This window comes from Megalobrama amblycephala, linkage group LG19 (assembly GCF_018812025.1).
Source record: "Megalobrama amblycephala isolate DHTTF-2021 linkage group LG19, ASM1881202v1, whole genome shotgun sequence".
Taxonomy (NCBI): domain Eukaryota; kingdom Metazoa; phylum Chordata; class Actinopteri; order Cypriniformes; family Xenocyprididae; genus Megalobrama; species Megalobrama amblycephala.
Genome location: NC_063062.1, coordinates 36,834,962 through 36,851,401, shown reverse-complemented (window position 1 = coordinate 36,851,401; position 16,440 = coordinate 36,834,962). Strand labels below are relative to the sequence as shown.

Here is a 16,440-nt window from a genome sequence, read left to right as displayed (position 1 = left end):
TCAATGTGATGACCTAAAAAAGTCAGTGTAACGCAAAATAATTGCAAGAAAACATGTCTTTCAATAAACTGCATGATGGTTGCACGCGCACGCAGCGCGCCCAGTGTAGTCAGCTTCATTAACAAATGACTCTTATGAACCGGTTCTTTGAGAGTCAAAAACACAGCGCAGCCAAGTTCACTTACTATTTTTTCCCCCTATTCGTTTGTGAATCGGAAAATTACCACTTCCCGGCTAACTCAGAAGTCCTGTGAGAAATGTATTCCCATCCGAATATGTCTGAAATTCATTTTCGTAATTGTTGGCGAGCTGATTCACTGACCGCCCGCTCCACTTTCATCATGGATAAAGGTCTTTTTGTTATCCGACGAAACAATAACATGAAATCAATAAGATCCCGATCACAGAAAATAATAGCAGAGTTAGGTAAGAATCTAAACGTATTTTAGTTTTTCTCAATTGCTAACACATTATAAGTGATTCAGTTGGCCCAGTTTCCCAAACCATTTGTTCAGTTCTCAAAACAAAGACACATTTCTCAAAACGTTTAAAATGACAACATTAGGTAGCAAAACTGATGACACACACCAGTCAAAAGCTGAGAGAGCTGAATGAATAATTAATTCACCTGGGGTTTTAAACTTACACAGTACCAGTACTTTAGATGGGGAAATATCCCTATTCTATGTACAGTAAACTGTAACATGTTGTACACCCTCAAACTTGTGATTGTCAACTTTCTTGTAGCCATTTGTTATGTGTACTGTATTTTACACAACTTAGAAATGACTGCCTAGGGATATAGTCTTGTGTCAGAAGACCAATAGACTGCTATAGTACTGTATATACTGTAATGAAATTTGGCCAAGTGTGCAGAGAATGCTGAATTTACTTTTACTGCAATTGACAGTAAATACGTCATGCAAGTAGACAAGTGTTCAAGTGCAAAGACTGCAAGTGTGGGTATTTGGACATGGCACAACTCACTCACTGACTGACTCATTCATTCATTCACTGACTCACACACACAAATATCAGCCACTTTTCTAGTCTTCTCAGGTGTAGTCTTGAAGCATGCACTTGTTTTCTCTCTTTCTCAGGTTTAATCTGGATCCAGAGAGAAAGGCCACAGACAAAATGCTTTGGGAGGCTCTTGAAATCGCCCAGCTAATGCCAGTTGTTAAAGCTTTACCTGGTGGACTAGGTGAATGAATAAGTTGTCATTTTTTAAATGTAAAGTCTACACATTAGTGACGCCAACTGACCGGATGAGCAGAACAAAAATGAGAAGTAGACACTATCGTTCAAAGTCTCTTCAGCTCACCAAGGCTGTTTATTTGATCAAAACTACTGTAAAAAATGTGAAATATTATTACAAATTAAAATAACTGATTTCTATGTGAATATATAGTAAAGTGTAATTTATTCCTGTGATCAAAGCTGAATTTTCAGCATCATTACTCCAGTCTTCAGTGTCACATGATCCTTCAGAAATCATTCTGATATGATGATTTGCTGCTCAAGAAACATCTATGATTATCATCAATGTTGTAAACAGTTGTGCTGCTTCAGATTTTTTGTGAAAAAAGAAAAAGAAATGAATTACTTTCATTCAGCAGACATTTATATAGGTTTCGTTGAACCTCCACAGACGCCACAGTGACGGAGGGAGGAGAGAACTTCAGTCAGGGCCAGAGGCAGCTCTTCTGTCTCGCCCGAGCCTTCGTGAGGAAGAGCAGCATCCTCATCATGGACGAAGCCACAGCATCGATCGACATGGCCACAGTGAGAACCACAGAACATCATCCACTGGCTTGTTTGCTGCATGTAAAGTTGACCTAATCTCCATCTTCCTTTGCTCCTGCAGGAGAGCATTCTGCAGAAAGTAGTCATGACGGCGTTTGCAGACCGGACAGTGGTGACGATAGCAGTGAGTACCTGCACCTCTCGCACTATTAACCGTCACAGCATGGCTTGGTTGCGATCTGACGGCTGATGTGTTTTGTGTCGGACAGCATCGCGTTCACACCATCCTGGGCTCGGACGCGGTGATCGTGATGAAACACGGAGCGATCGTCGAATATGATGAACCCGATGTGCTGCTGGAGCAGAAGGACAGCGTTTTCTCCGCGTTTGTGCGAGCGGATAAATAAAGGTGGTTGGATGGAGGAGGAATATGTGGGATCTTTATGGTTGTATAGTTAATTTCTTGTAAAATAATAAAATGCTGAATTACATAGTAATCTGTATATGGGAGATCTGTAGAGAGGCTCTATTATAAGAACTAAACTATCAGAAATTAAAATGTGCTGCAAGTGATTTTTTTCAAATAAATTGTCCCTTTTTAAAACATGTATTCAGTGTGTACTTTAGGACAGGGGTTTTCAATCTTTCAGATGATACACACCCCCATCCTCAAATTTAAAAGGCAGCAAAACATTTTTATGTATAAAGATCCAATTTATACTGTGAAAAATAAGTATTATAAATGTGTAAATCTCTTGTTTAGAAAATATTAAAGTTTTTTTTTTCTACTCACTAGTACTGTACTGTGTATTTATTAGATTAATTTTATTTATTTTATTAATTTAATAATGGCACATTTTTAATCTAATATTTTGTTTTATTAATTTACATTTCTATTTATTTTAATCTATTTATATATTTAACTTTAATCAATACTTAAAAACATTTTTACAATGATGTTTGACTGCACTGCCATCTATCCGCATGCTTCAGCATGATCGTTTTATGAGTTTTATAGGTGAAATGACCCTTTGCAAAGACAGCGTTCTCACACCACACTTCATTTTCATGCAGTGAAAAATACATTGTGGAGCAAAGAGGACACTGACAACGTGCCGACAGAGGAGGTTACTTTTGGTCTCAAATTGTCATTTGTTTCAGAAAATCAAACAATAAATGCCATTTCGTGGCTCTTTAATGTGTGGTGACAGATCGCTGTAGCGTCACGTGAACCGATTCCTCTTTTACTAGTTATAGCACAAAATAAACATGAATGAACATCAGAAGGTATGCTGTTTCAACTGAGGAAAGATGTCAATACACACCATTTTTCAAGGTAAAGTCCACAAATGTTAATGATCCAACTCTCCTGTCTGGTTTGTTTATTGGACAAAATGACAGATTCAGAGTTATGATTGGTCAGACCACCTGTCAATCAAACTCCCAGAGAAGGGTGAATTACACTATGTAACTTTTTTTAAATGTACAGAATGTATATAATAAGAGAGTACATCATGAATCCATCTTCCAAACTGCCTATAATAAGTGTTAATATTCAGACTATTTTAGACCGGCCGGGATGACAACCTGTGGAGTAGCCCAGTACTTGACTCTTCATATACATAAACAGAGAGCAGTAGCTCCAGTATCATGACAAGTCGGATCCTCCCTTGAAATCGGGTCTCCCCAAACTGTTGGTTAATGATTATCCTAAGTACACTGCGTTCCAATTTATTATGCAAGAGACAAATCAGTAAGATTTCTGTACAATAAACATTCAAATTTTAGTTTTTCTAAGAAAATGTTTGTTTGTTTATTTATCCATGTCTTTTTAGATAACTGGTATCAATCTCAGACAAAATAATTTGCCAGATCTATGGAAACCCTACTTAGAGGTTGTTCCACATTATTAAGCAAGTCACAGTTCTCATGCAATATGGGGAGGAAGAAAGATCTTTCTGAAGATGAAAAGCATGAAATGGTGCAATGTTGTGCAAAAGGCATGAAAACAACTAATATTGTGTGAAACTGAAGGGAGATTATCAAATTATCATAAGATTTGTGAGTGATTCAGAGCACAGCAGAACTCGGTCAGATAAAGGCTTATTGAGGAAAGTTCCTGTTAAAAAAATTAATTGTATTAAAAGGGCAGCTATAAAAAAGCCAGTGTTGAGCAGCAAACAGGTATTTGAAGCTGCTGGTATCTCTGGAGCCTCGAGAAGCTCTCCATGCAGGCTGGCAGTTGTGCGTAAAGATGCATTTTAGACACCACTAACCAAACCTCACAAAGAGAAACATTTACAGTGGGTGTAGAAATACATGAAGACTCATTTTTAAATAGTTTTATTCACTGACTAATGCTGTACTACAATGGATGGTCTAAATGGATGGATTTCTGGATGGTTGGTGAATGGCCACCACGTTCCAACAAGACTGCGACGTCAGCAAGGAGCTGGTGGGTGATGATTTGGGCTGGAATACTGGGAAGTGAGATGGAGGGTATTAAAATGACTTTTGCAAGATATGTGGAGTTCATAAATGGTCATTTTCAGCTATAGTATAAAAAGGAGGATAGTGCACAGTACAATGCACTATTTGTACAATGCACTATGCACTATCCCATGCTGCAAAAAAACACCACAGCAATAAAACTTTGAAAATGTATTTCTAAACCCACTGTAAATGTTTCTCTTTGTGAGGTTTGGTTTAGGGTGGCTGAAATGCATCTTTACGCACAACTGCCAGCCTGCATGGAGAGCTTCTTGAGACTCCAGAGACACCAGGAGCTTCAAATACCTGTTTGCTGCTCAACACTGGCTTTTTTTTTTTTTTATAGCTGACCTTTTAATACAATCCATTTTTTTGACAGGAACTTTCATTAATAAGCCTTTATCTGACCGAGTTCTGCTGTGCTCTAAATCACTTACAAATCTTATGATAATTTGATAATCTCCATTCACTTTCACACAATATTAGTTGTTTTCATGCCTTTTGCACCATTTCATGCTTTTCATCTTCAGAAAGATCTTTCTTCCTCCCCATATTGCATGAGAACTGTGACTTGCTTAATAATGTGGAACAACCTCTAAGTAGGGTTTCCATAGATCTGGCAAATTATTTTGTCTGAGATTGATACCAGTTATCTAAAAAGACATGGATAAATAAACAAACAAACATCTTCTTAGAAAAACTAAAATCTGAATGTTTATTGTACTGAAACCTTACTGATTTGTCAATTGCATAATAACTTGGAACGCAGTGTATATACTAATGATATTAATTTAAAATATGCATAGCTTACTATATAATGCGTATGAAAACACAGTGCATAATAAAACCAATTGAATGTAATTGACTCGATTTCTCATGACACTGTACTGATGCTGACACTCATTTTGTATCCGTCTTTTTCTTTTTCTGCCTCTTCGCCCCTACAGGGACTGATTTTCCTGTTGTCTTTGCAGCTAAAGCATGATAAGTGTGTTTAACAGTCTAATATATTTGCTCTTTGCGTCACCAAAATACACTACGCTAAAATCAGAAAAAAGACGTGCAGGCTTTAACATGCTTTGTGTAAGTGGGCGGAGCTCTTCTGGCATCGATTCTCTGATTGGTTAAGTGGTGTTTTCTGTGCAGGATCATGGGTAATGTAGTTTTTCACCAGGAATTCCACTGTTAAACATAATTTTCAAAAATAATACTGATGGCTTATGACAGCTACAATCACCAAGACACATGAAATCACATCTTCTTGAGTTCACCGATGAAAAAAAGAAAGACACTAAATACCATCGTTTGTGACTTTTAAATATTTTATTAGGTTATAATTTGCAGAGCTTAAAATATTAAATCGCTTTTAACTTAAAGTATTATTAAAATACATAAAACAAAAGCCAGAACTGAGGAGCCCTGAAAAAATGTCAACTAAAACCAAAACGAAAAGAAACAGAAAACAAAGAAATAAATTAAATAAAAGAAAAAAAAAAAAAGGGTCCGATCTTCTCACGAAGAGGTCAATCGAAACACAGCTCTCTTAACAGCGACGAAGGGAGAACTAAAACATCTGCCGCTCTTTTTCTCGCTCGCTCAGTCACTCTAAGATAATAATAATCTTTGCGATCGATACGTAGACACTAAGTGTACATTCTTTTCCATTCACAAATCGTCTTTTCAGAATGAGGCTAGACATGATTACAAGCCTCCCTGCGTCCCACTGCACCCGAGACGCTCCAAACGTCGGGACGCTTCCAGAGCCTGAAGAGCAGGCGTTTGGATTCAACAGCAGACAACGCGAATGTCTTTGTCACTCGAGAGAGAACGCGTGAACCCAGGCCCTGGAGCCAAACGTGCCCGTCGAATTCATTCAGAGGGTCTCCTCTACAGTGGTTAACATGCTAATATGCAACAGAAGTCTATCCCGTTTAAGTAGAGGACCGTTTGGGATGATGGGACTGCTATATGATGAGTAAAGTGACACCGAGAGGCTTATGGTTGAGCAGGTAGCATTGACAGCTCTCTCAGTTCCTGAGTGCAAAAGCCTTGAACACACACACACACACACACACACACACGCACACACACACGCACACGCACACGCACACGCACACGCACACGCGCACACGCACACGCACACGCACAAACACACACACTCCCCTTTTACCCTATAAAAAACGAGAAAGAAACCTTTATACCGTACACGAGGACCAGGCCAACACCCTTACTAAACCAAGAGAGGGGAAAAGTGCTGCTCATATGCATCGAAGGGGCGAGGGAAGATGCGAAAGGAAGCGAAAAACGGGAAGGAAACTAAAGAAGCATCAGGTTGTTCTTGGTTAAAGGGTTAGACGGGCCGCCTCTGAGGTCATTCGGCCCGGCTGAGCGCTCCTTACTGGGTCCTAAAGAGAACAATGTTCTGGAAGGGTGAAGGTCTGTGAGTCCCAGCGGCTCTGTGAGCGCCGTAGACCTTCTGAACCCCGGCTTGGCAGGTGCGGCGAGAGCGCGGGCGCCGGCCTCATCTCTCGGTCACGTGGTTCTGTGGCTGAGGGGGCAGAGGCGTGCAGAGGGCCTCCGTCAGGTCGTCCATTATGGACGTCTCCTTGGGGTCCATCAGATTGAATTCCCTTATAAAGACTATGAAATGCGTGTACAGTGTGTTTAGGTGTCCGTGCAGGTCCATGGCCACCGTCTCCTTGTAGTGGGACCAGTAGATGTGCGCCAGAACGTGGAAGAGATACCTGCAGATTTTCTTCACCAGTGTGTCGAAGGTGTTGGGGAACTCTTTACCTGCGGAGGACACGCGGAAAACAGCGGTTTGTACGAGAACAGCAATATTTCTCACATTCATGTCAGGGCTATAAGTATGTTGGGTAAGACTCTTCTGCTCATGCGTTTATTTGATCAAAAATACAGTAAAAAATGTGAAATATTATTGCAATTTAAAATATTTGTTTTCTATGTGAATATATAGTAAAGTGTAATTTATTCCTGTGATCAAAGCTGAATTTTCAGCATCATTACTCCAGTCTTCAGTGTCACATGATCCTTCAGAAATCATTCTGATATGATGATTTGATGCTCAAGAATCATTTATTATTATTAATCAATGTTGAAAACAGTTGTGCTGCTTCAGATGCATTGTTTTCAGGATTCTTTGATGAATAAAAAGTGGAAAAGAATAGTCTTTTGTAACGTTATAAATGTCTGATTATAAATTATAAATTATAAATTATAAATGTCTTCATTATAAATGATCACTTTACTGCATCCCAGATGAATAATAGCATTAATTTCTTAAAAACAAAACAAAAACAAACAACAACAACAACACGACCCAGTCTTTTGAACAGTAGTTTATACATTACCCTTCAAAAGTTTGGAAACATTACTATTTTTAATGTTTTTGAACAAAGTCTCTTATGCTCATTAAGGCTGCATTCATTTCATAATAAATACAGAAAAAAAACAATAATATTGTGAAATATTATTACAATTTAAAATTATGGTTTTCTATTTTAATATACTTTAAAATATAATTTATATCCTGTGATCAAAGATGAATTTCAGCATCATTACTCCAGTCTTCAGTGTCACATGATCCTTCAGAAATCATTCTGATATGTTGTATAATAAGTTGTATTGCTTAATATTTCTTTGGAACCTGTGATACTTTTTCAGGATTCATTGATGAATAAAAGGTTAAAAAGAACAGCATTTATTCAAAATATAAATATTTTCTAACAATATAAATCTTTACTATCACTTTTTATCAATTTAACACATCCATGCTGAATAAAAGTGTTAATTTATTTTTAAAAAAAAAGAAAGAAAACAAATTACTGACCCCAAACTTTTGAACAGTAGTGTATATTGTTACAAAAGATTTCTATTTTAAATAAATGCTGTTATTTTTTAACTTTTTATTCATCAAAGAATCCTGAAAAAGTATCACAGGTTATAAAATAATATTAAGCAGCACAACTGTTTCCAACATTGATAATAAATCATCATATCAGAATGATTTCTGAAGGATCATGTGACACTGAAGACTGGAGTAATGATGCTGAAAATTCAGCTTTGATCACAGGAATAAATTATATTTTAAAGTATATTAAAATAGAAAACCATAATTTTAAATTGTAATAATATTTCACAATATTATTGTTTTTTTCTGTATTTATTATGAAATAAATGCAGCCTTAATGAGCAGAAGAGACTTCGCTCAAAAACATTAAAAATAGTAATGTTTCCAAACTTTTGACTGGTAGTGTATATTAACTATAAATCAAGTTATGTTTTATATCAGATTATATATTTATACATATATATTTTCATCCAAACCTGGAAATCACAGTTTTAAAATTATATGTAAAATTATAAAGGTCAAAATCCTGAATTGTTGCTTAACCCTCTGGTCCTCTTCAGTCAAAAACGAGCGAAAAATTATGTTTTGATTTTTTTTTTTTTTTTTTTTTGCTTCATCGGAATGGGATGACACTTTTGTAGCATTAGCTATGTGAACAAAAAATTCACTGGCATAATTCAGATATGTTAAAGGGTCGTAAAATAAATAGTCACACTTGGCTCGTTCGGGGTCAAAAATGACCGCCATAGGAAATGAATGGGAAATACGGAAAAATACGAAAACTCAGAGAATCTTTTGGTGATACAAACTACAAATCAGCCACTGTGCAAAAAAAAAAAAAAAAAAAAAAGGGCACAGCAATGAAGGGGGTGAACTGTAAAATGTAACAAAATGTCCTCCTCTGTAAAATTAATGCAAAAACTGACACTTCAAATCAACATTTTTTACATTCGTCTTTGAGAATGTCAAAGTATAAATCCAAATCCACAACTTAATAAAAATAAATATTTATGTCTAAAAACCACTAGAGAATTTATAAGCCACTTTATATAGAACTATATAAGCATCTATTAGTTACACCATGTCATTACAGATGTTTCTTTTTTTACTCCCACCAGATGGCACTAATCTACCTTCGAAAAATTGGATTTTAAATGCCTCTATTTTAACATGAAATACTGCTTTAATTGAAAAATAATTTAAAAATATGTTACAAAAAGAAGTGTGTATTATTTTCAATGGGGAAAAATACCTAATAGAAATTGTATAAATATTGCACAGTATCATAAAATTCCCCTTAAAATTCTAAATAATATTATTGAACAAAAATATATTATATTGGTTTTCCTGTGGGGAAAAATAAAATACATGTAAGGGCTTAGATCACTTTTGACTGCAAAGGAGCCAAGTGTGACCCCTAGTGACCAGAGGGTTAAAAAAATTAATAAACTGCTGTAGTTTGTGAATTTTTTTATATTTTATAAATTCCATTTCCTAAACATTTATCCATGCACCTGCATGCAACCATCCAGATGTGAGTGTTTATTAGCTATTTACTAAAATTGATGCTTTTAAATAAACAAAACACAAGAGAATTATATTGATCTTTAAGATCATATTCACATTTGGGATATAATTACATATTATATAGATATATTTTACTATGTATATAAAAAAAACAAAGCCTATTTGCTTCCGTCATGCAGTTCCACATTCATCCACCAGGTGTCAGTAGAGACTCGCTCACCATATTTAGTGGGAAAGATGTCCTCATCCGTCACCAGCTTCTGAACAGAACTCATGACGAAGTCCACATACTGCGGCGCTGTGCATTTCGTCTTCTTCCCTTTTTCATCATACCAGTAGTATGTCCTGAGAGAGAGAGAGATTTGGTTCAGGAAGATCTTTCCCAATACAAATATACACACTATACATACAGCACGCTCTCCTCCCATCATCCCCGACACACTTTCTTCACCGTGGTTGTTCATTAACCAAACTGTCTTCCCATAAAGCAGTTTCAGATCTTGGCTAAGTGCTTCAGTAAACACTCGAGTTCCTTCCTTTTCCCATCAGCACACAGGTGACCCAGTTATAGTCCGATCATAAACACAACAGGAAGAACGCACCGAATTAAAAACCATTCCACTTCCTATTCTTTTACTATCACTTCTCTCCCCGGGGTCAAACACGACTGCAGGTCTCGACCTCCGCCGCAGGTCACGACCCCTGAGGGTCTCCTGTCACAGAAGAGTGTCGCGTTGCCGCTCCGCAGGCTTAATAATGGATAACAGAGCCAGGATGAATAATAGATACTTACGTATTGCAGGCGGTCATGGCCGGACACGTGTCTCCCGTGCAGAACTCAGAGATCGTGCTGTACTGGAGGTTGATGAGATTGAAGAACGTCGTGGCTAGAGAATCACAGAGACGGTTCAGAGATTAAGGAATGATAATAACACAAATCTAGGTCTTCTTTTCTAAATAATAATCACCCAATACCTTATTTATTTACTTGGAATCGGATATAATAAAATAATAAAATGATAATAAATAGGCCCATATTATTTACTTTAAGGCTGTGAAAATGAATTAATATAATATAATATAATATAATATAATATAATATAATATAATATAATATAATATAATATAATATAATATAATATAATATAATATAATATAATATAATATAATAAAAGTTTGTTGTAAAGCCAATTTCCAATCAATAGGGAAATAGTTTTGATGTAGTCCTGTGTACAAATGTACTTTAATGTACAAAATACAAATATGACCTTTTTGACAGTAAAACTATTTGTACAGTATTTATTGAATTAATAATTAATAAAAAAAAAGATAAATAATAGTTTAAAATAATATTAAACAAAATAATTATAATTAAATGTTGTTGATGGTATTGTTATTATCAATAATAATAATAATAATAATAAATATTATTTATCAATAATATAATATAATATAATATAATATATAATTAATGTAAATATTCAGTCTGATTTAAGCTACTGAAATGTAAATTACTCAATTATCTCAAATAATTGAGATTAGATTGAATATCTTTAATAAATAATAGTGACAGGCCTACAGCAATACTTCAGTAATTAATAAATCGGCAAAGAACATAAATACCTTTGTGTTCCTCATTAAAATATGCATAAACAATAACTCTTGTTTTTAGTTTTTTTTTATTACATTTTATTGTGTAAATAACCATTTTTCTAAATTTTTCTTTATATTTGTATAAATGGATGCAAATATGCACATTTACATATATAATTATTACAATTTTTTTTATTATTATTACTATTTATATATGTTCACAAAAGTGCATTTGTAAATATTTATATATAATAAACATTTATAACTTATGTAGAAGTATCCAGGTTATGAATTCCGACACCTGACTAAAATCCCAGGAAATCAAACAATTGTGTGATGTTTGGCACAATCTTAAATGTTTTATAAAATAAAGTTATTGAAATATCTAAAAATATGAAATATGAGCCGAATGCAACGGCTAAAATACATAAAGAGTGAAATGATCAACTGTTACCATTTAAAATAACACGGTCATCTCAAGGACTGTGTAACTGTGCATCTGTAATTTAACAATTAAATTTGAACTCATATATATATTATATATATATATATATATATATATATATATATATATATATATATATATATATATATATATATATATATATATATATATATTCTATTATCAGGAAATGCATGAAGCGATGCCCTCAAAAGTAGCATACGAGACTGTACAGATCCAGCTGTAGAGCAAAGGCTTGAATTGACCATAAAAGGCAGTGATTTGGTTTAATAAGTGCTTGTGGAATTTGAAAGTGCATTAATGTTTCCTAAATTAAGCCGTACTTTCTGGTTTCTTCACATGTGTTTTCTTTCAAGATAAAATGGAGGGAAACGCAAACAATGGTGTGATTGGTGGGCTGAGGAATGTTATTCTGAGCCGCTTTATCATACAGTTATGAAATCATACATTCCCGCTGATCAAGAGATGTTTTCAAACACACCTAGAAACTCGACACAACACAACGGCAGACAGTCGAGTCGGCCGGGGTTAGGGTCAAGGGTCGGGACTAGATCACATTAAAAACAACATAACATCTCCTCTGCATTACTACAAAGTGGCTTTTGCCAAAAAAGGAGTAATACACACTACTGAATCTATTCCACAGCTCTGGAAATGTCATTTATTTTTGCGGGAGCCAGACGAGGTCACGCGGGACACCTACTGTTGCTAGCGAGCCATTCGTTCAGGTCGATCTCCCTCGGCAACACCACCAGCTCCTTGAGTTCAAAATCCACGACTCTTACTTTGGTGTATTCTGGTTCCAGGTAAAGCTTCTTCTCCTCGGGGGTCGGCTTCTTTCCGTTGGGCTTCCCTTTGCCCTTCCTGCGTGGGATGAAACGAGGGAAAAATAGCGGTCACTCATACTGCTAGAGCTGCGTATTAAAAAATTATAATGTATAACATTTTATTTATCAGAATAAAAATTCAGCAAAATATCTAAAAAAATCTTGATGCTCAATTATAAGCCACAGTAAAAGCATTGCATATATATTGCAAATATTCAAATATGATTTAGCCCGAGTGGATATCTCAGACGTTTACACAGAAATATGGTTATTTTACTTGTGTGTTATGTAACACATACGGACACCTCATGTAAAAGAAAGCTTTGCACATCCATTTTTCCACTGCAGGTTTGCACGGATAACCTTGCCCTGTAATTAACAGAACAGACCACAGACATCCAGGCTTTTCCTTCCACATCTATTTTTAGCCCGGGCGGGTTGTGTTACCATCAGACCCACCGCCCCTTTCCAGTCCTCCACCACACCCGTCTCAGACATCAAACACACACTAATACAGTAAAACCAGAAACTACAAGAGCTGCTTTAATGGAAAAGAGGAGCGTTAAGAGCCAACAATGACCTCACAGCACTGAGAGACATTGTGGACAGACGGCGATTCGTAAATCAGGCATTCAGACCAAACCATGAACAACCTCAACAAACTTTTACTGTCCAGATGAGTGAGTGGGTCAGGAAAAATGTGCCAGACTTCAGTTTTTGTTCATGCCAGTTACTTTTTATCTGTGAGGAGTAGATTGATTTATAATTTATACACATAAAACTTCAATAATAATAATAATAATAATTATTATTATTATTATTATTATTATTATTTCATTTTCAAAAACAACAATGGATTATTATTAAAGTTTAATTATAAAATATATTATTTTATAATTTTTTTTGTTTTCAATTAATATAATTATTAATTTATAAATATTGTTTTAAATAATTTTAAGTTCATTAATAATGATAATAATAATAATAATAATTATTATTATTATTATCATCATTTTAATAATGTACTCAAACAATATTGTGATGTTTAATTTGAATTATATCAGTGACAATGATAATTATTAAACTAATTATAATTTATTCTTATTAATAATAATAAAATAATAATTTCATTTTCAAAAATAATGTTATTAAAGTTTATTTATAAATAATATTTAATAATATTTATAATAATAATAATAATAACAAACTTATTTTAATGTACTGACAAACAATATTGTGATTTTATTTATTATTTAATTATTTTTATTATTATTATTATTATTATTGTTATTAATAATACTCAAAAAAAATAATAGTAATAATTTGATTTCAAAAATACCAATGATTATTAGTTTATTTATAATAATAGTATTTATTATTTATAATTATTATTTATTTTCAATTATTATTATCAATAATTTATAAATATTTATAAATATTTTAATATTAAAATATTTATTAATTTCATTAATATTAATACTAGTAATATATTATACTTATTTTAAAAAATGTACTGACAAACAATATTGTGATATTATTTTCAATTATTATTATTTATAAAAATATAAACTGAAATGATGTTATTTTTTATAATATTAATGTGATGCTATTTAATTTCAATTATTATTATTTATGAATAATTAATTGTTTCATATTTTAAATTATTCATCATTTTATTTTATTAATTATTAATTCATTGAATACTGTACAAATACTTTTACTGTCAAAAAATGTCTTTTAATTTAATACTAGTTTTCCTTTTTTTTTTTTTTTTTTTGATGAAATGCAGGTCATATTTGTACATTAAAGTATATCTGTACACAGGAGTACATGAAAACTATTTCCCTATTGACCTCTAGTGGAGAGATTTCTGACATCAACCATCATGTGATGTCAAACAGTCAGAAAGAGGAAAGAGGCCTCGTATCTTAGTTTGTTGGCTTTTTCCTAGCGCACGGCCATCCAATAACAGCAGCACGATATAAAGCCGTGTCTGTGTCCATCTGAAAAGACACACTGCCCTGGTCTTCAGACAGCTGCTGCCGTGTTGTTCGACTGCGGGGCCGCGGGCCAGCTCACGCTCTCCACACAGAGACCGGCCTTGTTGCTTTAATGCCGTCCAGAAACCTCTGCCAGAGGCCAGCGCTGCAAACACACACCGGACTCATCCACACGCCGACCGCTGACCACCACCACAAACCTCCCAAAACTCGCCTCTGCCTCTTGCCAAGCTGTCTTTTGCTGTAGTAGTGCAAGTCTGTGATGACTTTCATGACCTGGAGCAGTTTATATTCACACACTACATACAGTGATCGCTCTGACGAGATACGCTAATGGAGTAAAAGAAAAGTTGGGTTTAATTTATAGATCGATTGTGTTGATCAATCCATGAATTCACCCCATCACTGTGTCTTTACTTCCTTTTTCAATCCATTTAGACCAACAGTTCATGATTCCTGGAAAACCACGGCACTAAAGCCAGGAAGTGCCCTCTGGAAACTGCTTTCAGTGTGAGGGTGTTTAATGGTGCGGTCCATCTTAAATCGGTACAAACAAGCACAAGAGTTTGTGGACAAACACCGGGATGAATCTCCTGCTCAGAGTCTTGGACTCCTACAAATCCATTATTTAAGGGTTCCCAATCCAAGCCCCTTAGACATCAAATACATTACAATCTAACAACACACGTTTGCATATTCACGGTTCTCTGATGTTGGTCAAATGACATGCAGGTTAACAGATAAAAAGTAACATTTTTTCAGTAAATGTTCAATCTTGATTGTTTCTATTTCAAAATATATAGGGCTTGCTTCACAACTTCTAATTATTAAAGTGAAGACAAATATATTACTTTTATTAATTACAGAAGTACTTTAAAATAAAAAAAAATAAAAAATAAAAAATGAAGAGAGCAAAGAGACTTGCAGAGACTCCGCCCACACGCTCTTTTGATTGGCTGTGATTTTGCATTGATTTGGTCACGAGTGCAATGCGTTTGCATAGAGACTCCGCCCACATGCTCTTCTGATTGGCTGTGATTTTGCATCGATTTGGTCACAAGTGCAATGCGTTTGCATAGAGACTCCGCCCACACGCTCTTCTGATTGGCTGTGATTTTGCATTGATTTGGTCACGAGTGCAATGCGTTTGCAGAGACTCCGCCCACGTGCTCTTCTGATTGGCTGTGATTTTGCAATGATTTGGTCACGAGTGCAATGCGTTTGCATAGAGACTCCGCCCACACGCTCTTCTGATTGGCTGTGATTTTGCAACGATTTGGTCGCGAGTGCAATGCGTTTGCAGAGACTCCGCCCACGTGCTCTTCTGATTGGCTGTGATTTTGCAATGATTTGGTCACGAGTGCAATGCGTTTGCATAGAGACTCCGCCCACGTGCTCTTCTGATTGGCTGTGATTTTGCAATGATTTGGTCACGAGTGCAATGCGTTTGCATAGAGACTTCGCCCACATGCTCTTCTGATTGGCTGTGATTTTGCAACGATTTGGTCGCGAGTGCAATGCGTTTGCAGAGACTCCGCCCACGTGCTCTTCTGATTGGCTGTGATTTTGCAATGATTTGGTCGCGAGTGCAATGCGTTTGCAGAGACTCCGCCCACGTGCTCTTCTGATTGGCTGTGATTTTGCAACGATTTGGTCGCGAGTGCAATGCGTTTGCAGAGACTCCGCCCACGTGCTCTTCTGATTGGCTGTGATTTTGCAACGATTTGGTCGCGAGTGCAATGCGTTTGCAGAGACTCCGCCCACGTGCTCTTCTGATTGGCTGTGATTTTGCAATGATTTGGTCGCGAGTGCAATGCGTTTGCAGAGACTCCGCCCACGTGCTCTTCTGATTGGCTGTGATTTTGCAATGATTTGGTCACGAGTGCAATGCGTTTGCAGAGACTCCGCCCACGTGCTCTTCTG

The 16,440-nt window shown here is 35.5% G+C and overlaps 2 protein-coding genes across 8 annotated transcripts in view; one reads left to right on the top strand and one right to left on the bottom strand.

The window, feature by feature from the left end:
• abcc8b (ATP-binding cassette, sub-family C (CFTR/MRP), member 8b) overlaps nucleotides 1-2,533 on the top strand; it is a 40,697-nt gene extending 38,164 nt beyond the window's left edge. For all 4 annotated transcript variants that reach the window (XM_048169192.1, XM_048169190.1, XM_048169194.1 and 1 more), the window contains 4 exons: nucleotides 1,101-1,204; nucleotides 1,652-1,785; nucleotides 1,868-1,930; nucleotides 2,016-2,533. In XM_048169192.1, coding sequence (XP_048025149.1) covers nucleotides 1,101-1,204; nucleotides 1,652-1,785; nucleotides 1,868-1,930; nucleotides 2,016-2,153 — 439 coding nt within the window. In that variant the 3' untranslated portion in view covers nucleotides 2,154-2,533. The remainder of the gene's footprint in view (nucleotides 1-1,100; nucleotides 1,205-1,651; nucleotides 1,786-1,867; nucleotides 1,931-2,015) is intronic.
• Nucleotides 2,534-5,540: 3,007 nt separating this feature from the next.
• Nucleotides 5,541-16,440, bottom strand: part of mob2b (MOB kinase activator 2b) — a 52,611-nt gene continuing 41,711 nt past the window's right edge. For all 4 annotated transcript variants that reach the window (XM_048167777.1, XM_048167775.1, XM_048167774.1 and 1 more), the window contains exons 2-5: nucleotides 12,394-12,554; nucleotides 10,428-10,521; nucleotides 9,855-9,979; nucleotides 5,541-7,029 (exon numbers count right to left, since the gene is read on the bottom strand). In XM_048167777.1, the coding sequence (XP_048023734.1) occupies nucleotides 6,758-7,029; nucleotides 9,855-9,979; nucleotides 10,428-10,521; nucleotides 12,394-12,554 (652 nt within the window). In that variant the 3' untranslated portion in view covers nucleotides 5,541-6,757. The remainder of the gene's footprint in view (nucleotides 7,030-9,854; nucleotides 9,980-10,427; nucleotides 10,522-12,393; nucleotides 12,555-16,440) is intronic.